At 41.0% G+C, this 24,029-nt stretch overlaps 2 protein-coding genes across 4 annotated transcripts; one reads left to right on the top strand and one right to left on the bottom strand.

Annotated features, from left to right (window-relative positions):
* Positions 1-543: 543 nt before the first annotated feature.
* Positions 544-11,531, bottom strand: RB195_011465 (uncharacterized protein; the record flags this gene model as incomplete). 2 transcript variants are annotated; one of them, XM_064192888.1, is made up of 20 exons in its annotated part: positions 544-611; positions 1,836-1,924; positions 3,608-3,711; positions 5,063-5,156; positions 5,410-5,489; positions 5,961-6,056; positions 6,113-6,179; positions 6,259-6,365; positions 6,424-6,538; positions 6,593-6,736; positions 6,999-7,107; positions 7,946-8,044; positions 8,136-8,214; positions 8,300-8,414; positions 8,474-8,568; positions 9,069-9,168; positions 9,226-9,295; positions 9,695-9,771; positions 11,198-11,379; positions 11,445-11,531. In XM_064192888.1, the coding sequence occupies 20 exons, from the start codon at positions 11,529-11,531 to the stop codon at positions 544-546; spliced, it is 1,977 nt and encodes a 658-aa protein (XP_064050470.1). The 2 variants fall into 2 exon arrangements, with proteins under 2 accessions (XP_064050470.1, XP_064050471.1); XM_064192887.1 differs by lacking the exons at positions 544-611; positions 1,836-1,924; positions 3,608-3,711 and having other exon boundaries at positions 5,027-5,156.
* Positions 11,532-18,271: 6,740 nt separating this feature from the next.
* On the top strand, positions 18,272-21,561 carry RB195_011464 (uncharacterized protein; the record flags this gene model as incomplete). Of its 2 annotated transcripts, XM_064192886.1 has the most annotated exons (6): positions 18,272-18,425; positions 18,481-18,544; positions 18,617-18,746; positions 18,816-18,883; positions 20,913-20,974; positions 21,509-21,561. In XM_064192886.1, the coding sequence occupies 6 exons, from the start codon at positions 18,272-18,274 to the stop codon at positions 21,559-21,561; spliced, it is 531 nt and encodes a 176-aa protein (XP_064050468.1). The 2 variants fall into 2 exon arrangements, with proteins under 2 accessions (XP_064050468.1, XP_064050469.1); XM_064192885.1 differs by lacking the exons at positions 18,617-18,746; positions 18,816-18,883; positions 20,913-20,974; positions 21,509-21,561 and having other exon boundaries at positions 18,272-18,526.
* Positions 21,562-24,029: the final 2,468 nt, after the last annotated feature.

Here is a 24,029-nt window from a genome sequence, read left to right as displayed (position 1 = left end):
TACAACAAACTTCCACATTTAATTCTTTCTTTTTCGTCTTTAAGAGAAACTTCTAACGCTTTGCACCTCACCGTCGACGTATGTGCGACACTGAAAATATGCCCCACAAAACCCGGGGCTGCCGTAGCGACGACACGCTTATTTAGCTACTTTCAGCACTTCCAGATTAAAAAAAAAGCTTCGCATATTTTACAAATGTAAGAAAAGAGACTGTGTCGTATGTTCAAGCAGACAAGAAAAAGGAAAACAACGCAAGAGACTAGCGAGTTTTATGATACTTGTCTTAAGAATCCTCGAATACATATGGGTGACTGCTTCCAAAAATATCATACTTTGAAAAACTTTTAAACATAAACAATTACTTTTGCTACTATTTTATAAACTAAAACTACCCAGGATAGCATTTGTAACGAAAAAGTGTTGCTGTTCCATCTGTCATACTAGACTGGAGTGCAAAGGCATATCAGGAAGAATTCCGGAGAAAAGAAAAGAAAAGAAATATATTAGCTAGAGGGGCTAAAATTTCTCACAGCTCACAATTTTTTATTCGATTGACTCTGTGAAGCAAGAGCCAAGATTGCTAACAGTCCTTATTGCGGCTTCGTCACAACCTGGAAAGTCAGAACATTTGCAACACATCCTCTCAAATACCTCATCCAGAACTAGTAATCATCCCCTAAGATATCACACCTGGGAACAAGAAGCAAAAGAGTCCAGCTCGTTTTGCTCACCTTCAGTAGCTGCTTTGCCGCGACGTTAGCGGACATCCTCGTGGTGTAATCGCTTCGTTAATACTAATTAGGATGCGACTGGTATATGACCCCGTAGATCAAAATCCGCAAAGGTCTTGATACAGAGCCAATTCGTTGGTCAGGGTTTCTTTCTATTCATTTTTGTGCCGTTTGCATTCATCAAAAACAACTCTAGAGTTCTGCGAGCCACAATTTTGGGTTCGTACGATACGATCGTTGCAGCAATGCGGAAAGGAGCATTTTCAAGACATTGTCTGCGATGAGCTCCGTGAGAGGTCGCTGTATTCCAGTGTTTCGTCCTATTTAGATGTTCTTTAATACGAACACAAAGTGGTCGCCCTGTTTCGCCGATGTATTGGTCCCCACATGATTTGCGCGAAATTAGACTACACCGTAAACCATGCAGCCGCCTTTTTTGCTAAATGGGTATATTACACATTTTGGAGTGAGGCAGATGCGATCGTACATTCTATTTCGGACTAATTGCATCCTGACGTTCAAAGAGATATTTCCACAAATCTCACTTCGTCCTCGAAATCGCTTCTTACCACGGTACCCCTTATCGCTCTACTAAAGTCATCGGTTATTGAAGGCAAATAGAAGTTGATTTTATTCCAGTCATCCATTCTGGCATATTTTCGCTGCGCACCAAGACCTGGCCTATGGGATACACTAGCAATATAACCGTTAAAATTTGCGATACGCTGCACTAGGTTGGTTGACTGTTAACAACCTTGATTCTTGCTGCACGTTGCTAATCGAATAGTACCAGTCATTACGCCAAGACTCAATTTCATTCATACATTGCTGTTTGCAAGGAGAAAAAACAAGAACTCAATTGCAATAGAAAGCGTACGTTGCGGCAGAGCAATTTGTATAGCAACAAGGACTGCGAATCGATAAAAACGTTGCGGTCTTTGTGCTGCGACCCTTCTTAGCTGTCTCAGGGCAAGAATTGTGGCTCTGCGGACTTGTATTACCCAGCTGTTATTTAACTTGTGTTACCACAGTTACCAATTCGTAGAGCTACAGGTGCGCGTGAACTCTGCGATCAGCTTTCTCCAGAAACGAAAAACCATTTACAGTGTATTCCTGCGTGTAGGAGCTTCACTTCATTGCACAGTGAAAGGTAGCTGCGTAGGTAGCTATCGAAGAGGGATGTAAGTGAGAGACTAAAACAAGAAGGCGAAATTTGTAGGATGGGAAATGTTTGTCTCAGATGCGAGTGAAATATGCCTTACATTAATCACTAATCAATAGCTCCTTATATACGAGAAGAAGAACTGGTATTTCTGCTGTTAAAATGCTATCTCAGCACCAATGAATAAGCAAAATGTAAAAAAGTAGAAACTTTTTAACTAAAAGCTTAGATCTGAATCAGTTTGCAATATCAATGAAGGAAACGTGGAAGAAACTTTCAGACACGTGGGATAATGCGCCTAAGGCTTATAAATGCTGCACATTAATTCTGTGACATTACAGAAACTCTCAGCCTCCTTCTCCCTTCCGAGCAAAATCACTAAATTATGAAGGAAGGCGGCCCATATGTCAATTTTTGCAATTTTAGCAAGAACACAATAAGTGTTGGAGTACATGCCAAAGATGAACAAATCAATATTAATTAATCTGCAGCTGTTTATACGCGAATTTAATGAAATTTGTTTGTCAAATTGCTTAGATAGTGTAAATATTGTTAGGTTAAAAAGATTCTTAATAATTTAGTTAAGAAAGCTTATGAGGAATAGCTTAGAAGCCTTCTGTAGAAGAAAGGCTGCTCCATAAAACATTGGATTAAAATTTTTGACCACCTTTTTCTTGTAATTTGGAGATAAATACTCTTTGTAAAAATACTGATTCAGCATTCTCATAGGAAAAATACTCGCAACAATATCCTGAGAAGCAAGGTGCTTTACATTAAGGGTGTTCCGAGTTATTAGACATTGATGAGGATGATAGAAAAACGGTGCCATGTATCAAAGCTCATCCCCACATTTAGATAGAAAGTATTCTATTGCTCTTCCCGCGAAGTTATTCACGAGCTTCTAAAATCCACACTCTTGTGTGAGTATTTTGACAATGTGAGTATTTTTGGTAAAAAGTGTCATTAAATTCAGTTGTTGAAGACTATTTAATATGGAGTTAGCAACCTCTTGGAGGTGTGTATTCTAGTCTGGTGCTACCTGGTGGCCCTGCTTATACCAAATGCAATCAGGCACTTGAGTATACGCTCTGGCTAGGAGCTCTATAACTATATATGCCTGAAGTTACCCAAATATTGCAAGGAAGTGCTGTTGCCAAAGCCCAACTCAAATAGGTCAAATACGAAGAAGGAACGTCGAATCTTTGTTGACAGTTCTCCGTTTAATTATGCTGAAGCACCGGACATTGTCGACCTGAGGCAGGGTCACTCAGTGTTGATAGGCAGTTCACGCGAGATGCCAAGGCTCGCAGACTGTGGAACAGTGACGAATGGGTGGATTATATACGAACTATTGCTATGGATTAAAGGTTGGGCAGAGTTTAAAAACGATGTGACTCCGCGAAGATGAGTACAACCGCGTCATGTCTCAGTTTCACTGACTTTAAAAAAGCCTTCATCTCAGTTGAGACAGAAGCGGAAGCCTTGGATAGCCAAGCCGTTCCTATTCAGTACATAAAGATACCTTGAGAGTTGTACGGTAACTTCAAAGTCTCCATCCTAAAAATATATTATCATTGACGTGAGGAGAGAGGTCTCACAGGATGATACAGTCTCGCCTACATATTCATGTTTACCCTCTATCTACGGCTAGAACGCAATGCGAAAGCTAGCAAGGGACGACATGGAAATGAAGACTGATGGATGGCAGCTACACCATCTACGCTTTGCTGATGACATCGTTCTCACAACATCAGCCAAGCTGAACGCCTGCTGACTGATTTCGACGAAACATGTGGATGCATCGGTCTTCAGCTGAACCTGCAAGAGACGGTGTTCTTGCACGACGAAATAGATCTCAGATGCTCCATTCACGCTCGACGGAACGAACATATCCGAACGCACTAGCTACGATTATTTGAGGCGGTAAATGATTATGAAGAACGGTCTGACTAATCTAGTCAGGGGGAAACGAGCGTCTTGGGGAGTTTAAAGGGGCATCGAGGATGTAGTGGAGAAGACGAGAACATCCTGCTCCGCGCCCATCTCTTAATCACCACCGTTCTCCCTGCTTTGACCTTCGAAAACGTGAGCACCTCGCAAGAAGAAAGAAGATGCAGCGAACACCAGTAAACGCACAGTTGAAAAAGTGATGCCAAGAGCAACCCGCACCACGTGAGTGATTGAGAGATTTTCAGGATTCTATTCTACGTAAGCAGCCGAAGACTGGAGACGTCACAGCACCTGTCAAAGAAATCAATATAAGGTGGGCCGGAACGTGATTTGTTTCAATGGCGACCGTTAAACCGAAGCAGTGAGCGACTGGGTTCCACGTGATATCAAGCGCCCGCGTCAAAAAGATGTACGCAGTCACCTCCCTCACCTGTCTCTCCCCGCCTTGCTGCTTTTCTATCCGTCACAATATTGTCTAGTGCAGGAGAACTATAAACACGCATTAGTCATTCAGAAAGATCAATCCCCCGTCCACATAGGATAAGCTGACATTTCTTGAGAGTGGGTCATGGCTTGCTTTTGCCCTTCATAGCAATGCTTGCGGTACCGCGTGATTTCACTTTATAGTTATGGAAAGTAGACACCTTTCCCCAAAAAAAATCTTGGTTTTCATAAGGCAAATTACAGTAGAATTTTATGGAAATGAAGAAGAGATATGAGGAGAGGACAGAATGTTGAAGCGTGAGAGTGAGGCTTCACATGATAAAATAGGCTAGTCTCTCTAAGATTCATGACGCTTCATTCGACTAGGAAATCAAAGTTTTTCTTATCGCACTAGAATAGCAGAGTACGAGGCTCTTATGATTGTCAATAAAACTAGTCATGGTGAACAACTTCGGCATCCTCCGAAATGCGAGGAACAAGGATGACAACGTTATTGACTTTCCTTTTTCGTCTGTTTTGTCGAACTATATACTGCAAGCATGCGCGAAATCGCAGGTTAACCATAGCAGATGATTAGGATATAGCTGCGTCACGCGCATTCTGAAAACGTGTAGAAATTTCTTGTTAAAAAGGTACTTTCATAATAACTGGGTCATTGTTTTCATGAGCCTTCATTAGATTTTTGGCATATTTACATGCACAAAACAACAAAATAATAAAACGAATTTATTTGAGGGGATTATACCGATCTGTCAACATTCTCGAATCCCAATACCTCCGTTTCCGTCTCCCATTCTAGATCTACGTAGGTGAAATTCCATACTTGAGGTTGTCCAAAGTGATTTGCCACTACCTTTGTGGTTGACCAGCTGAAATTTTGTTTACTTCAACATGAAAGTAGCATAAAACTAGTTGAATTCCTTTCTATTCGTTACGCTCCAAGGAATCTGGACACCTAAGAAGTCGACAATTAATAAAAGGATAAAATCAGGAACTTCATTCATTGAGACAAGTCTTTTCAAGAAGCTGGAAATGTTAAGAGTTCCTCATTTGTTTTCCTCTCTTCACCGGTTATTAGAGGAATGGAAAGAGTCTCGGAGAAAGTAAGGAAGTTTAACCTACTCGAATACTGGTAATGGATCGTACGTTGGTCCACCCCACGCCCTAAATCGAAGCTTCGAAAACATCTCGTAGTTTGTGCCCTGTAATAGGTGTAAAAACCTGTCAGTGTAGAACCTATTTCATGAATTGATTTGAAAAATGGGTGAGCATAGTTCCGCGGAAGTGATTTCTCTCGAATTTAACACTTCTCGAATATCTACTTTATTTAATAGATATATTATATTTATTTATAGTGTGGATGTGTAACCGCAACCGTGTGTGCTGAGGTGGCACCGATATTGTTTTTTTCACCTGAGTGGAGATTAATGGATATGTTTCATGAGCATGCTTATGGTGCGGATTACAGTAACACTTGCTCAGATTACTACCTCCAAAATATATTAGAAGAGACTCAGAATAGATTACTTTTAAAATTATCTTTGATTTTAATTTGTTTGATTTAATCTTTTAAATTTAGAACATATGGCTGGTGAGCGTAGAGCAAGTTAGAACGACAAAAATATAAAATTTGACGGAGATCTTAGGATTGAAAGCAATAGAACATCCCATACCTTGAAATCGAAGGCAGCATGGTCACGGAATCCCATTTCTTTCCATTCATAGGTGCCATTCGGATCATTCAGATCACCTCTTGCAGCTATTGCTGCCTGAAAATGTTTGAACGTGAATCCCCTATCATAGCCATAATTGTTATATCGCTCACTTCTGCTGTATACGGTAGTGGTGTGCATTTACAACGAGAGAACTCGTCGTGTGTATAATCGTTATATCTGGAAAAGATCATGGAACCTATCCGGAGTAAACTTTCCAGGAGCTCGTTGGGATGATTATGTATGTATTTGAGCCAACCTCATGAGTTTTGTAAGGGTATCGATATCGACGACTTTCTTGTGGTCCCTCTTGAAGATTCTGGCTCGTGGAGACCAATTCCAATTGCACCAGTCGTATTCTTCGCCCTTGTTAATCGCTATCAAAAATGTACAGGAGAGGACCTAGGATCACGGAGATACCAACCACTTCGTTAACTCCAGTAGAAATACCGATATCCTTGAAAAATGGTATATTGTAAGACGGCCAGTAGGAATAATTCTTTAAGAACCATGTCATATCCTCCATTTTTACGTATCCACTAGGAAGCGTATAGTCTTGGTTGCTGGATAAAATCAAATTATATGGGACTTACGGCGTTTGCTCAAGGATCCAAAACAGATCCTTCTCGGGGATTTCTTTTCCGGGCTTGAATAACTTGTAATCTAACACATCCCACTGGTTGTTGTAGGTGCCGGAATTGTAGCGAGAGAACAGCTCGACCCATTTCCTTGGTGTACTAAATATATAGCCATTTTTGGTACCGCAGGACAAAATCGAGAAACGCCTTGTTTTTTCTTGAGTATCTGGGATTGGAAGACTGTTGGTCTACTGATTAGACAGAGCTATGCTGTTCATTGTTATGATTCGCTTTGCCATATTTTTCTACATTAGTCTTTTCTCGAACTTTTCCTAAACCTGCATGTACTACAGAAATATATGCCCTTCACTGCTCAAAAAGCTATTCCTGCAAAAGTAAGAATGAAAGCGTTTAGTTTTACCTGCTGAGATAATTTGAGATAGTAGAGCGGATCCAGCAGAGCACTTGTCCTTCGGGATTGATATGGTTGTAAAGTGATGTTTTGAATATATCTATTGTGGTTTCGAGAACTCCCTGCAAAGGATTAGAACAACTCAATGAAGCACTCACAGAATGACAGAAAAAAACCCAAAATTCAAAAAAAAATCATTACGTCTAATTCACACATAAATCACTGGACCTCACTTCCACTTATGTTTAATTTTTTCATGATTTCTTGGGCAACCCATCTTGATTACGTTTCGAAAAACACATCGATGGCTTCTGCTTGCTTAAGTGCAGGCCGCTTTTTTTCAATGCAGTTGTTTTCTTTTTTAATTTCTACCTATAATCTCTTAAGAAGTATTCCTCAATAGTGTGTTCTTTCAGGATTTGATCATTTGCATTTTCGAATTTTTCGATATTTTTGAAGGGATTTTTTGACCTGAAGTTTTCCTCTTTTTTCAATTCTTTAATTCAGTTTGGGGCGGGTGTGGCGCAGTCGTTTAGAGGTCCGTTGTAGCCACAAGGTGGAGGGTTCGAAACCGCCCTAGTGCAAACCAAGTCTTTCATCCCTGCGGGGTCGATAAATTGGTACCAGACTTATCTGGGAGGATAAAAACACTGACTTGACGATCGGCTGGTCCCCGCAAGTCATTGTTTAGTCCAACACGCGTTCCAAAACCTCAACGATTACGAATTCCAGTAAAACGCGTTGGCGCATCCCAGGTGGATTGATACGCCAGTGACTTTATCTTTTTATCCTTTTTAATTCAGTTCAACTTCAAAAAAAAAAAAGAAATCAGGAGAGGTACAGAGCGTCTTAATTGGGATATGAAACTTAAGATAATCTTTAAACCAGATCTACAAATTTCTGTGCATTTTTTTCGAGAAATTGCAGACAGGGGATAGATGAACTCAGAAATAAACATGCCAAGCCTCCGCTGGTCAAATAAAAGTCGTCCGTTGAAGCTAGTTGACCTGGATATCCGGAGAAAGTAACTGTATGACCCGGGACTTCCTTGGGATCTGAAACACCCAAAGAAACGTCAAGGCTTTTTTTTCCTCACGCGATCATTTCCTCTCATTAACATTACGTAGTATCAAAACGCAAACTTACCAAATCCAAATTTATACAACTTCAACAGTCTTATCATCCAACTGAAACTTGACATAGTAACATGGGAGAAAAACAAGTCCTGAACGTACACTCTTTCGTATAGATAAGATTTTATATCTATAATGTGAAATTGTATGGTTCAAAACGACATATTTACGTGATACCTTATTTCCTGGCGCAATTTTCACCAACGCAGAACATCGCCCTCCATCTGTTGAATCAGATGTTTTATTCAAGTACTTCTCTAGATCAAAGAGATCTCCATGAAGCTGCATCATGCTAGAAAAAATAAGATGCTGACGATCTGCTGGCACATGTACGAGAAGATTACAACGCACTAGATAGGAGATAGCTCAAAAGCAATTCGTGGTGTTAGATTTTCCCTCATGTAAGAATCACGAAGACCCGTGAGTTGTGCGAATGTGAGATTCACCTGAAAACCTTGATCAGAAGGTCATATCAGGAACGGTGGGGTAACACCTGCGCAGCTTTGGGGAAAGGCGTCCTCCGTGAACATTTATCTCAATTTCGGGCTGATATGCAAATAATGGATGTGCTATATTAAATATTCTCCCGGTAAATGCAGAAATTGCAGACTTGAGGGGCAATTTGTCCCCTCATTCTTATAAGTACAACGCAGCCGTGCCGCCGAATTCATCAGAGAGTGCAGCTTCCCAGCAGCCATGGCCGCCGTCGCGTTAATTGAACGTCAGTTTGGTTGGTGGTGTTAGGAGACGAATGTGTATTGGGCGCCGAATATGTTCAATCGAGTGAATGCAGAACTCTCTGCATACGTTCTTCCCCTTCTTGTCGAACACCCTCTTCCCTTCATTCTGGTCAATCGAAACGGTCTACGGACCAACAAATTTGACGCGGACTATAGATGCACAAAGAAAACCTCCAGCAGAAAAAATCAAAGAAAAAATCACGCACATGTCGCCAGAATAAATCCGTAGGCGGCTTCGAGAGCACCTCAGATCGCATCCATTCCAGATTTTTAGTTAAATACTTGTAAAGACGTTCACAATAGTAACTGAAATGTGCACAATTCAGTGGAAGTTGAAAGAGAACGGTTGTTAGGAAGACGCACGTGTGGTTCTTGCACATTTCTTCCATTGTATTTCTGTAATGAAAGGATATTAGCCGACGGGTCAGCTCACCTGCAAAATGGTAGGAACGTTTTTGTTTAAGGAGCAAAGTATAACCAATCACAATAGATTAGTTTTCGGCAAATTGGAAAAATAACAATTGTTCTATTATTTGATGGTGATTTTCTGCATTGTTCACTACATGTGAAAAAGTACTGTCAGTTTGAACTACGCAGTATTTATTGTTGTCTGTTTGTTCCACTTAGTAACACCATTACAAGACATTTTAGAAAATTGTGAAGCAAAAGGTTAAAACATCTACTCAGATTATTAATTGCCTTTTCTATATCGTTATTCCCTCCAAGGAAATAGAAGTTGACTCACTGAATGTAAAGATTAAGATTTTTAGTTCACGAAAGGTTTTTTGTTTGGAAAATGGAGAAATCGATGGAACAAAGCCAAATCGCTCACCTTCGGCAACTCCGGCCGCATAAGACTGCAAACCATATGGGTGTCCTGAGAAGGTCTCAATTTCCAATATACCCCATCTAAGCATATTGACATTAAAGAAAATTTTGAATTTGATAAATTTGGAAAATGATGGGAAAATGCACTTGAAAAAGAAAGTAAGGAAAGTGAAAAAGAAAGAATGTACAGCAACTTCACGACAAGTACAACTCTCGAAGTACCTTTGTGTACTGAGTAGGGATGCCCTGGTTGTCCAAGGCTTCTACGACCGCTTCCGTCTCAATTGAATCAAAGTTGATCAAGGTGAGACAGAGCGGCATCTTATACTCCCGTAATACCTTGATGAGTTTCGAAACAATGTGAATGTGGTCAATCGTGCTGAATCCTTTTCGGCTGATTCCTGCTTGCTCGCATGGCTGTCCTTCATCCAAAACTTTTTCAATCCTATTAAGGATCATTCTTGTAAAGAGCTTGTAGATGACAGACAGTAAGCAGATTGGACGATAGTTGCCGATGTTATGTGGATCTCCTTTCATATAAAATAACACGGTCTTGTTGGTCTTTTACTGTCTAGGGGCCTTGGCTTCCCACAAGTGACGTGGAAAAGGCCTTGCTACTGTGTTGATGAGAACTGGCAGAGAATACCTCAGATGTTCGGGTCTTATCCTGTGGGATAAGCGGTACCATTTCTTGCTGCCATGATAGCATCTCGTACTTTTAAGAAAAGAACATTTCCGTCATTCCTCTGATGGTGAGGAGGTGAGAGGATATGGCGCAGTATTGCCACTGCAGTGTTGAACCACTGCAATGACAAAAGGAGTAGTAGTAGACATTATCAAGACTTCTTTAATTAATCTAGTAGTAAAAATTGTCAATCACTTCTGTCACTTCAATTTGGATTGTAAAGGGCAGCCTTTTTTGTCTTGTGATTGGCAACATCTCGGCGGGCGTGGGGAATACTCTTTCCCGCTTCTGCAGCTACAGCCAGCGCTGCTTCTCTTCTCTCTTTAAGGTCTCCTTTTATCTCTCCTCTGCAGACTCCTCCGAGGCCGGACATGAGCTCCTGGCTGCTGCTCTACTCTGACACATAAGCTCAAGAGTTTTTGGAGGCAGATCTTGGTTGTTCTCCTGGTTGTTTTAAAACTCTCACCCTCCCTTGTGCACTCACGAAAGTGTTCGACGAGCCGATCGTATTTCTAGTTGAAGTTGTCCACTGCGGAACCTTTCCAAAAGTCGGCTAGCGTTGCAAAGAGATGATGTTAATGTTGAGATGTTTCCAATTGATGATAGTTCTGAGATTTGACTTTCTAAATTTTGCGGCTTCCTCTTCCTTCCCTGTGAAAAAAATCTTCCTCGGAGGATGAGATGGTCTGATCCCGTAAAGAACATCGGCATAACAGCGAACTCGGACAGGCGAAACCTTCCAGCGACGATAATGTGGTCAATTTCGTTTAACAACTTTAACACCCGCAAGTGAACTACTCGGAACCTTCTTCGAAAACTTACCCCGTAGTGTTTACTTGGTTGGTGTATCTACCCAAGGCCACTAGGGATTCCCTTTTTTCGCATTTCTTAGCGTACGTAACCACCAGGGGATCATTTTGGGTGCCGTTCAGACATACAGATACATAGGTGTAACTGAATCGCGAAGTTCCGTGAGGATTCTTGCCTTTTGATGTGGGGATTCGCTGAAAATATTACATTATTTAAGGGGGATCTCAGGAGAGGAAAAAAGCGTTTGACGAAAACTCACGCTGTCATCGGGGTAATTTCTGCTTTCACGGATCTTGGTACCCGAGCAGGTGATTACGCATACCGCGAACACCAAAAATAACCACATACTCTGAAGAAGGTTTGTGGTGAGAAAAAAGTAAGATTGTCTTCTTGGTAATCGAACGAAACCCAACCAACCATGCTTAGGCCTTGAAAGCAACCCTAAGCATGCCTTGGGATATTCCCAGCAGGGTGCCGTAAGAGAGTAGGAAGCGGAAGTGAGCGGCGGTCGTAAGGGGGAAAGGAAGAGAGGATGAGTGAGGAGGGAAAAGAAGAAGAAGAGGAAGAATTGGAGGGGGAAGGAGGAGGAGATGAGTAAAGAGGGGAAAGAGAAAGAAGAGAACGATTTGCAGGGGAACAAGGAGCAGAGAGAAGAAAGAATGCTAATGCTGTGTAGGGTCTTTTCAAAGTACAGGAAATGACACCTTCGTAAGACAATAAACAGTGTGTTTGAAAATAACCACATGTGAAGTATATCTTTTTCCATGAAGAAGGAAATACCGCATGAAGATACTGGATATGAGAGACGAATTTTAAACGACATGAAGAAAACTCATATAAAAATCGTATAATAAAAAACGTGAAGATGTAAGCATGATGCAATAAAGCAAACGTTTCCTGAAATGCTGTTTCACTATTTAAAGATGCATTTTTTTAGACTGATTTCATTTCGTTCAACTCGTTTGTTACTGCGAACTTGACAGTCGAAATCTTCGAAAGTTAATAGAAGTAAAAGAGCACCAAGTAGAAGCATGGTTGAAGAGAAACAATACCTGCTTAGACAGCATTAGAGAAGGCATTGCAGACGGAGTGACGTATATGTGTATTCTAGTCTGAACGTTCGGGTAATTCCTGACTTATGCTTCTTGTGGTTCTCACTTCGCTCGGCTTCACTTATCAATAAAAATTGGAATTACTACCATTTTATTTGTTTAAATTAAATTTAAACCATTTTGTTTCAAATTTTTGCTGCAGAGTTGAATTTTTCTTCCCCTTATAAATTTTCTGTACTTCTTCTAAGATGTTTGGGCATTGATGAAAGATTCAATAGTTTTTTTCCTAAAGAGGTGAGTGGACAGTGGACTTTTCTTGGAGAATATCCAAAGCAGCTATTTGTATAGCTAAATCGAACTCTTGAGGAAAGAGTGTTACCATCCTGAGGCAACAAACGTGCAGGGAGTTTAGGAGGAATACATACGCTTATACACAAAAGACATGCAATTATCACAGTCATTGAACGGCTAATTCAGTTTTTGATAAATCCGCATGGAATTATAGTTTGGTACTGCTGCACTAATAATTGCGGTGATTCCCAGTCTTGCGCCGTCGGGTCACTGCGTTTTCTGGCGCCGGCGCATTAATTCTACGCTGCCACAACTATCACACCATATTTTATCGCTTTCTGGGGCTGGTGCGCCAATTCGACGATTCAGGACCCTCTCTTGGGAATCTCGTTGCACACACATGTCACACGTGACAGACTACGTCCTTCATTATATAGCATGATGTCCCTTCCTTCTATCACTATAATCATGATCATGCTATATAATAACGGGCTTATTCTGTAACGTGTGTGTGTGTGTGTGTGTGTGTGTGTGTGTGTGTGTGTGTGTGTGTGTGTGTGTGTGTGTGTGTGTGTGTGTGTGTGTGTGTGTGTGTGTGTGTGTGTGTGTGTGTGTGTGTGTGTGTGTGTGTGTGTGTGTGTGTGTGTGTGTGTGTGTGTGTGTGTGTGTGTGTGTGTGTGTGTGTGTGTGTGTGTGTGTGTGTGTGTGTGTGTGTGTGACGAAAGTCCGAAAAGGGGGGTGAGACGGGGTCGAATTGGCGCGCCAGCTAGGGGAAGCGGTAAAATGGGGAGAAACGGGTCCAACGGCGTCAGATTGATGCGCCGCGATGCAGTAGTGTCGCGCAATAAATTCGTGTGCATGTCGCGAACGGTAAGTCGTTCTATAGCTGTTGCCACTGCAATTGCTGCGTTTCATCTCTACGACTCCTCCGCAAGTCTATTTTCTACCATGTTTCCCTCAGGTTTGTTAAAACAACCTGCATTCTTCAGAAAGTGGAAACACCTACACAAAAAGCTGCTCAGATAGTAGCGAACAGTTCACATGATTTGACTTAGAGCGTTATCTTTGTCACTACGATGATGTTGTTCACGGCATTTCATGTTATCCTATCATTCTGTGACAACTGTTGGGGAAAACAGGAGGAAAACCCATACTTCGAGTAATGGTTTCAATTTGCTTCTATATTGTATTGGTATCGAAGGAGTGTTTAAAGTTGAAGTTTCAGTGTTCTCCAAATGTAGAACTGACGCTTTTAGAATGGAAACTATGAAATCTTTCCCCTAAATTTACAAAAAAAAGAAGAAAGTGTTGTTAGAAAAGCACACTTTTAAATGTACAGAAAATGCCACTACTATCGATTTTCATTGATCAGCAAATGCGAGCGGAGTCAACACCACAGAAAATCTGAAGTCCGGCTTTAGACTGCTACCGCTACAATATTTTCTCGACTTCTTCATCGAAAGCTAACATAAGATGGATAACACATACATAACAATATAAACATATAAACATAAGATAACATAGATGATGTGGTGATGCTAAATAACGTGGAGGTGATAATGGAAATGATGAAGATAATGATCATACATCAGACTGTGTAAACAGCTACCTTCTACTTAAGGGGACGTCTATATGTATACAAATTCTGAAGAGATCACCTGGCAAACATAATGATTGTGACGAATAGAGAAGTGGCCATGCGGAGGAGTTCGATGATTCTTTCCAGAGGCAACCCGTCTCACTTCAGTACCTTATACCTGTCTTATACCTGCCTTATACCCGTCTTGTTTCGTCTTATTCCCGTCGTCTTATACCTGTACCCGTCTTACACTCCTTTTCCTTCCCCTCTACTTTCTGGTACCGGCGCATCTTCATGGAGTCGTGAAAAACATTCTGCTGCCTTCCGGAACCAACATATCTAACTGCTGCCTTCGGGGACGTGCCACCCAATCCTACTGTTTTCTGCTTCAGGAAAGCAGAAAGATGGAGTGGAACCTTTTCCATCACTTCACATTCTGGGAATGACGCATCTGTCATCCCTCTTCTCATCCATCTTAAAACCTTTCAGCAAGAGCGCACAATCTGACCTTGTTAGACTCGTGCCACCGTATCTTTCTGTCTTCTGGCGTTGGCGCACCACTTCAACACTTCGTGAAAATCGCTTCACTTCTGTCTGATATATGGACACTCAATTGACGTCATCAGACACAGCGTTCCCCGAACACTTCTTTTTCAGGGCAAAACATTTTCATTATCTCACAATAATCACCACAAAAAAGAAGTAGAAGCCAAATTGTGTTGTACCTTTGGACTACGAATTTTCTTTTTCACAACAACATGAAAAACTGGAACAGAGGGAACTTTGCTGCTCTTATAAAAAAAAACGCCCACACCTGCGGAACGAAGTACCAAACGAAGTTTACATTGGGAAAAAATGTCAAACAAACAAAAGAACCATTTGTGTAAATGCCAAAAAAAAAATAAGAACATTTAAAAAGAAAGAAGGAAGAGGTCTAATCTATTGCGAGGATTGAGCGTACAACAAACTTCCACATTTAATTCTTTCTTTTTCGTCTTTAAGAGAAACTTCTAACGCTTTGCACCTCATCGTCGACGTATGTGCGACACTGAAAATATGCACCACAAAACCCGGGGCTGCTGCAGCGCTTATTTAGCTATTTTCAGCTGACACGCTTATTTAGCTACTTTCAGCACTTCCAGATAAAAAAATTCTTCCGTTGATGTGGTTTTCAGCAAAGACAAATAGCTTCACATATTCTACAAAAGTAAGAAAATGACCGTGTCGTATGTTCAAACAGACAAGAAAAGGGAAAACAACGCGAGAGACTAGCGAGTTTTGTGATACTTGTCTTAAGAATCCTCGAATACATATGGGTGACTGCTTCCAAAAATATCATACTTTGTAAAACTTTTAAACATAAACAATTATTTTTGCTACTATTTTATAAACTAAAACTACCCAGGATAGCATTTGTAACCAAAAAAAAAGTTGCTGTTCCATCTGCCTTACTAGACTGAAGTACAAAGGCATATCAGAAAGAATTCCGGAGAAAAGAATACAAAAGAAATATATTAGCTAGAGGGGCTAAAATTTCTCACAGCTCACAATTTTTTATTCGATTGACTCTGTGAAGCAAGAGCCAAGATTGCTAACAGTCCTTATTGCGGCTAACGTTTTGGCGTTGTTGGCTTCGTCACAACCTGGAAAGTCAGAACATTTGCAACACATCCTCTCAAATACCTCATCCAGAACTAGTAATCATCCCCGAAGATATGCCCAGCTCGTTTTGCTCACCTTCAGTAGCTGCTTTGCCGCGACGTTAGCGGACATCCTCGTGGTGTAATCGCTTCGTTAATACTAATTAGGATGCGACTGGTATATGACCCCGTAGATCAAAATCCGCAAAGGTCTTGATACAGAGCCAATTCGTTGGTCAGTTTTTCTTTCTATTCATTTTTGTGCCGTTTGCATTCATCAAAAACAACTCTAGAGTTCTGCGAGCCACAATTTCGGGTTCGTACGATACGATCGTTGCAGCAATGCGGAAAGGAGCATTTTCAAGACATTGTCTGCGATGAGCTCCGTGAGAGGTCGCTGTATTTAATTTTTCGTCCTATTTATTTTTTTGTTCTTTAATACGAACACAAAGTGGTCGCCCTGTTTCGTCGATGTATTGGTCCCCACATGATTTGCGCGAAATTAGACTACACCGTAAACCATGCAGCCGCCTTTTTTGCTAAATGAGTTGACAATGGCACAGTTTCGAGTGAGACGTAATTGCACCCTGACGTTCAAGGAGATATTTCCACAAATCTCACTTCGTTCTCGAAATCGCTTCTTACCACGCTACCCTTTATCCCTCTACTAAAGTCATCGGTTATTGAAGGCAAATAGAAGTTGATCTTATTCCAGTCATCCATTCTGGCATATTTTCGCTGCGCACCAAGACCTGGCCTATGGGATACATTAGCAATGTAACCGTTAAAATTTGCGATACGCTGCACTAGGTTGACTATTGACAACCTTGATTCTTTCTGCACGTTGTTAATCGAACAGTGACAGTGAAAGGTAGCTACCAGCTGTATCGAGGAGGGATGTAAATGAGAGATCAAAACAAGAAGACGAAATTTGTAGGATGGGAAACGTTCGTCTCACATGCGAGTGAAATATGCCTTACATTAATCACTAATCAATAGCTCCTTATATACGAGAAAAAGAACTGGTATCTCTGCTGTTAAAATACTATCTCAGCACCAATGAATAAGCAAAATGTAAAGAAGTAGAAACTTTTTAGCTAAAAGCTTAGATCTGAATCAGTTTGCAATATCAATGAAGGAAACGTGGAAGAAACTTTCAGACACGTGGGATAATACGCCTAAGGCTTGTAAATGCTGCACATTAATTCTGTAACATTACAGAAACTTTCAGCCTCATTCTCCCTTCCCAGCAAAATCACTAAATTATGAAGGAAGGCGGCCCATATGTCAATTTTTGCAATTTTAGCAAGAACACAATAAGTGTTGGAGTACATGCCAAAGATGAACAAATCAATATTAATTAATCTGCAGCTGTTTATACGCGAATTTAATGAAATTTGTTTGTCAAATTGCTTAGATAGTGTAAATATTGTTAGGTTAAAAAGATTCTTAATAATTTAGTTAAGAAAGCTTATGAGGAATAGCTTAGAAGCCTTCTGTAGAAGAAAGGCTGCTCCATAAAACATTGGATTAAAATTTTCGACCACCTTTTTCCTGTAATTTGGAGATAAACACTCTTTGTAAAAATACTAATTCAGCATTCTCATAGAAAAAATACTCGCAACAATACCCTGAGAAGCAAGGTGCTTTACATTAAGGGTGTTCCGAGTTATTAGACATTGATGAGGATAATAGAAAAACGGTGCCATGTATCAAAGCTCATCCCCACATTTAGATAGAAAGTATTCTATTGCTCTTCCTGCGAAGTTATTCACGAGCTTCTAAAATTCACACTCTTGTACAATCTGAGTATTTTTGGTAAAAAGTGTCATTAAATTCAGTTGTTGAAGACTATTTAATATGGAGTTAGCAACCTCTTGGAGGTGTGTATTCTAGTCTGGTGCTACCTGGTGGCCCTGCTTATACCAAATGCAATCAGGCACTTGAGTATACGCTCTGGCTAGGAGCTCTATAAATATATATGCCTGAAGTTACCCAAATATTGCAAGGAAGTGCTGTTGCCAAAGCCCAACTCAAATAGGCCAAATACGAAGAAGGAACGTCGAATCCTTGTTGACAGTTCTCCGTTTAATTGTGCTGAAGCACCGGACATTGTCGACCTGAGGCAGGGTCACTCAGTGTTGATAGGCAGTTCACGCGAGATGCCAAGGCTCGCAGACTGTGGAACAGTGACGAATGGGTGGATTATATACGAACTATTGCTATGGATTAAAGGTTGGGCAGAGTTTAAAAACGATGTGACTCCGCGAAGATGAGTACAACCGCGTCATGTCTCAGTTTCACTGACTTAAAAAAGCCTTCATCTCAGTTGAGACAGAAGCGGAAGCCTTGGATAGCCAAGCCGTTCCTATTCAGTACATAAAGATACCTTGAGAGTTGTACGGTAACTTCAAAGTCTCCATCCTAAAAATATATTATCATTGACGTGAGGAGAGAGGTCTCACAGGATGATACAGTCTCGCCTACATATTCATGTTTACCCTCTATCTACGGCTAGAACGCAATGCGAAAGCTAGCAAGGGACGACATGGAAATGAAGACTGATGGATGGCAGCTACACCATCTACGCTTTGCTGATGACATCGTTCTCACAACATCTAGCATCAGCCAAGCTGAACGCCTGCTGACTGATTTCGACGAAACATGTGGATGCATCGGTCTTCAGCTGAACTTGCAAGAGACGGTGTTCTTGCACGACGAAATAGATCTCAGATGCTCCATTCACGCTCGACGGAACGAACATATCCGAGCGCACTAGCTACGATTATTTGAGGCGGTAAATGATTATGAAGAACGGTCTGACCACTAATCTAGTCAGGGGGAAACGAGCGTCTTGGGGAGTTTAAAGGGGCATCGAGGATGTAGTGGAGAAGACCAGGAACATCCTGCTCCGCCCATCTCTTAATCACCACCGTTCTCCCGCTTTGACCTTCGAAAACGGAGCACCTCGCAAGAAGAAGAAGATGCAGCGAACACCAGTAAACGCACAGTTGAAAAAGTGATGCCAAGAGCAACCCGCACCACGTGAGTGATTGAGAGATTTTCAGGATTCTATTCTACGTAAGCAGCCGAAGACTGGAGACGTCACAGCACCTGTCAAAGAAATCAATATAAGGTGGGCCGGAACGTGATTTGTTTCAATGGCGACCGTTAAACCGAAGCAGTGAGCGACTGGGTTCCACGTGATATCAAGCGCCCGCGTCAAAAAGATGTACGCAGTCACCTCCCTCACCTGTCTCTCCCCGCCTTGCTGCTTTTCTATCCGTCACAATATTGTCTAGTGCAGGAGAACTATAAACACGCATTAGTCATTCAGAAAGATCAATCCCCCGTCCACATAGGATAAGCTGACATTTCTTGAGAGTGGGTCATGGCTTGCTTTTGCCCTTCATAGCAATGCTTGCGGTACCGCGTGATTTCACTTTATAGTTATGGAAAGTAGACACCTTTCCCCAAAAAAATCTTGGTTTTCATAAGGCAAATTACAGTAGAATTTTATGGAAATGAAGAAGAGATATGAGGAGAGGACAGAATGTTGAAGCGTGAGAGTGAGGCTTCACATGATAAAATAGGCTAGTCTCTCTAAGATTCATGACGCTTCATTCGACTAGGAAATCAAAGTTTTTCTTATCGCACTAGAATAGCAGAGTACGAGGCTCTTATGATTGTCAATAAAACTAGTCATGGTGAACAACTTCGGCATCCTCCGAAATGCGAGGAACAAGGATGACAACGTTATTGACTTTCCTTTTTCGTCTGTTTTGTCGAACTATATACTGCAAGCATGCGCGAAATCGCAGGTTAACCATAGCAGATGATTAGGATATAGCTGCGTCACGCGCATTCTGAAAACGTGTAGAAATTTCTTGTTAAAAAGGTACTTTCATAATAACTGAGTCATTGTTTTCATGAGCCTTCATTAGATTTTTGGCATATTTACATGCACAAAGCAACAAAATAATAATACGAATTTATTTGAGGGGATTATACCGATCTGTCAACATTCTCGAATCCCAATACCTCCGTTTCCGTCTCCCATTCTAGATCTACGTAGGTGAAATTCCATACTTGAGGTTGTCCAAAGTGATTTGCCACTACCTTTGTGGTTGACCAGCTGAAATTTTGCTTACTTCAACATGAAAGTAGCATAAAACTAGCTGAATTCCTTTCTATTCGTTACGCTCCAAGGAATCTGGACACCTAAGAAGTCGACATTTAATAAAAGGATAAAATCAGGAACTTCATTCATTGAGACAAGTCTTTTCAAGAAGCTGGAAATGTTAAGAGTTCCTCATTTGTTTTTCCTCTCTGCGCGGGTGTCTTTTTTGTAAAAAGAAAATTCGAGTCTTGCCATCTAATACTGGGAACGTTATAATGATAAAAAGGTATATTCATTTCAGATTTGTTTCATATGTAATGTTATAGGCGTTACATTCAAGTGCTGGAATAGTCTGTACACATACATCACTCCTAATCTGTTCTGTTTAACTCATCCTATTCAACTTTTCAAATTCAAGACGGCAGTAGTGTGAGGACAGTTTAACTTTAAAGAGTTCACACTGTACTAACCATCTTCAAAGCTCTGAATTTTAGTAGGATCGTTGCACTACTGCACGAGCAATTTGCAGATTCAAGAAACCCCACTCAGCCGATTGCAATGATAGTTATGGGGCCACGCCGCTTGGCCCTAGCAATAGACGATCGTGTGGAAATACGTGTTCTAATTTCTAATATAACCCTTGTGTAATACTTATAGAGAAAAAGCAGATCTAGAAGTATGCCTCCTCTGAAATTGAGGTGAACGCGAGCAAAGTAGAGGTATGAAGCGATACTACTGTAAAAAAAACGAGGGCTTGGTGCTATTTTGAGCCAACTCTAAAGTTAACTGTGATGCAGATGCTGAGAAAAGAATATGCATGCTGTTACAAAAAAACCTATTCTATTCAAAACGTTGGAGAATGCTACCTGCGTGAAATTTTCAGGATATTTCGCTTTGGGGTTCTTTAGAAAGCAGTTTTTAAGAGAGAATTTGGAAGAACCTGATAAAACCAGTCTTTAGTTCAACGGTCAGTGACCCAACGAATGCGAGTGGAACTGGAAAACTGTTGATATGACCAAACTGGGTTACTGATGGATCTTTTCAGAGCTGCGGAAGGTCTCAGATATTTCAAAACTAGACTTTTCACGGGAACGGACAGGACTGTCGGTTGGTCGCTTAACTGTTCAAGTTCACCATTTAAAAGACAATTATAATCCACATGATTTCTAGTCTATTAGTCACCAATTTCTAAAGTATATCTCATTGTCACGCATTTTTTTTTTGTAATTTTGCTTTGAAGACTGCTGACGAAAGGATCGAAATAACTGAAAAGCTGTTTACATGACTTTTGTGCTTTTTGTCTACGTCATAGTCCCTCACGAGCATGCTATCGAGTAATAGGACCGTTTTCTTTTGCCATTTGCAGAAAAACTGAAAACCCTATAACTTTTCGAAGGCCATACTGCACATCCCACATCGCATCAGACTTTCGAAATGGCCAGAACTTCGTGATATTCGTATCGGTGCCGCCCTAGGGCGCCCACAAAGTTCACTGCAGGAATAGCAGCTTTGTATAAAAACAAAAAAAAAACTGTTTCTGTGTGGTGGGACCTTCACTTAAGTGCAGAGTTGAAGGTAGCTACTGACATTATCGTAATGATACACATTGGTAAAGGCAACATTTGGAACAAGAATTTTCAGGATGGGAAACGTTTATTTCATATGTAAGTGAGAAAAGCTTTGTACTTTTATAGCTTTATAGCTTTTTATAGCTTTACCGGCAATCAATAGCTCCATATACACGTGAAAAAAGGAACTGGCATCTCTCGTTAACATGTCATTAAAACATTATCTCATCCCAAATTAATGGAAAAAAATGTAAAAGAAAGTGGAAGCTAGTGGTTTGTATCTAAATAAGCTTACAATGAATAAAGATGAGTGAAGAAAACGTTTAAAAAAAACTCTTAGGCAGGTGGCAGAATGTTAACATTACAGAAATTTTAAGGACATTTGTGTTTTAGTTAGCGATATTTCCCCAGAGCCCTCAGATAGGCCCTTAACTAAGATGAGAACAAGATCGCAGCTGAGTACTAAGAAGTAACAAGAATAAGAAAGTAGGTTGCAAGAATTTCAAGAGGGCTGTAGAGATCCCAAATTTCCGACAAATTTACGAATGAATGTTGTATTTCTTCGTGATCTACTGCACTATTTTATGAGTTCCTTTGCCACTTAATTGACAACTATACAGCTCTCTTGGAATTCCCTTTACTTCTTCTTGCATACCTCCGATTTTGTTCTCATCCCAGTTCCGTCGGAGTGGGTGTGGCGCCGTTGCTTAGAGGTTCGCTGTGTCCACATGGTCGATGGTTCGAAACCGCTCCAGTGTCAACTAAGCCTTTCATCCCGCCAGGGTCGATAAATTGCTATCGGACTTGTCTGGGAGGATGAGACTCCCTGCGCGGCTATGAACTCTGCTGACAGCTCAAAAAACTGACCTGGTCCCCGCAAATCACTGTGTAGGCCAATATGCGTTCCAAAACCTCAATGATTACGAATTACAGTGGAACACGTTGGCGCATCCCAAGTGGATTGATGCGCCAGTGACATTATCCTTTTTTAATTCAGTCAAGTACCTATCAAAAATCCTCTGGGGAAATATTGCTAACGACAATTCATCTGTCTTGAGAATTCCTGTAATGTTACAGGGTCAACGTCTAACATTTAAAAGCCATAAGCGCGTTGCACCACTTGTCTAAAATTTGCTTCCACGTTTCCTTCAATGCTGTTGTAAGCTTATTTAGGCAATATCGCCTTCTTCAGAGTCTGAAAGAGTGAAGTCAAACGTGATCAAACGCTTTATCCTCCCAACAAAGAAAGTCCTACGTTTACTGTACCCTACTCTTTCTACTACTTCTATTCTAATCTCTTCTACTTCTGTTATAGCTTTTCAACGCTTTCCCACTGGGGTGGGGTTGTATCCTCGAGCCTCACAGGCTTATGTGGCAACAGCGCAAGAGCAGCTATTACCATTGGAAAATTCTAACAGTCAAGTATGAAATAAAGTATGAATTATCAAAAGATTTGTTTGATAAAATTATTACGTGTAACATTTCATAGTTCAAGCCCCCAACTGGGTGAGTGTCTACCCTCAGGCATCACAGTCTTTGAGTTCCTTTGCCACGTAATTGACAACTATACAGCTCTCTTGGAATTCCCTTTACTTCTTCTTGCATACCTCCGATTTTGTTCTCATCCCAGTTCCGTCGGAGTGAGTGTGGCGCCGTTGCTTAGAGGTTCGCTGTGTCCACATGGTCGATGGTTCGAAACCGCTCCAGTGTCAACTAAGCCTTTCATCCCGCCAGGGTCGATAAATTGCTATCGGACTTGTCTGGGAGGATGAGACTCCCTGCGCGGCTATGAACTCTGCTGACAGCTCAAAAAACTGACCTGATCCCCGCAAATCACTGTGTAGGTCAATATGCGTTCCAAAACCTCAATGATTACGAATTACAGTGGAACACGTTGGCGCATCCCAAGTGGATTGATGCGCCAGTGACATTATCCCTTTTTAATTCAGTCAAGTACCTATCAAAAATCCTCTGGGGAAATATTGCTAACGACAACTCATCTGTCTTGAGAATTCCTGTAATGTTACAGGGTCAACGTCTAACATTTAAAAGCCATAAGCGCGTTGCACCACTTGTCTAAAATTTGCTTCCACGTTTCCTTCAATGCTGTTGTAAGCTTATTTAGGCAATATCGCCTTCTTCAGAGTCTGAAAGAGTGAAGTCAAACGTGATCAAACGCTTTATCCTCCCAACAAAGAAAGTCCTACGTTTACTGTACCCTACTCTTTCTACTACTTCTATTCTAATCTCTTCTACTTCTGTTATAGCTTTTCAACGCTTTCCCACTGGGTGGGGTTGTATCCTCGAGCCTCACAGGCTTATGTGGCAACAGCGCAAGAGCAGCTATTACCATTGGAAAATTCTAACAGTCAAGTATGAAATAAAGTATGAATTATCAAAAGATTTGTTTGATAAAATTATTACGTGTAACATTTCATAGTTCAAGCCCCCAACTGGGTGAGTGTCTACCCTCAGGCATCACAGTCTTTGAGTTCCTTTGCCACGTAATTGACAACTATACAGCTCTCTTGGAATTCCCTTTACTTCTTCTTGCATACCTCCGATTTTGTTCTCATCCCAGTTCCGTCGGAGTG

This window comes from Necator americanus, chromosome III, assembly GCF_031761385.1.
Source record: "Necator americanus strain Aroian chromosome III, whole genome shotgun sequence".
Classification (NCBI taxonomy): domain Eukaryota; kingdom Metazoa; phylum Nematoda; class Chromadorea; order Rhabditida; family Ancylostomatidae; genus Necator; species Necator americanus.
Note: the sequence above shows the minus strand (reverse complement) of the source record. Positions and strands in the feature narration are given on the sequence as shown.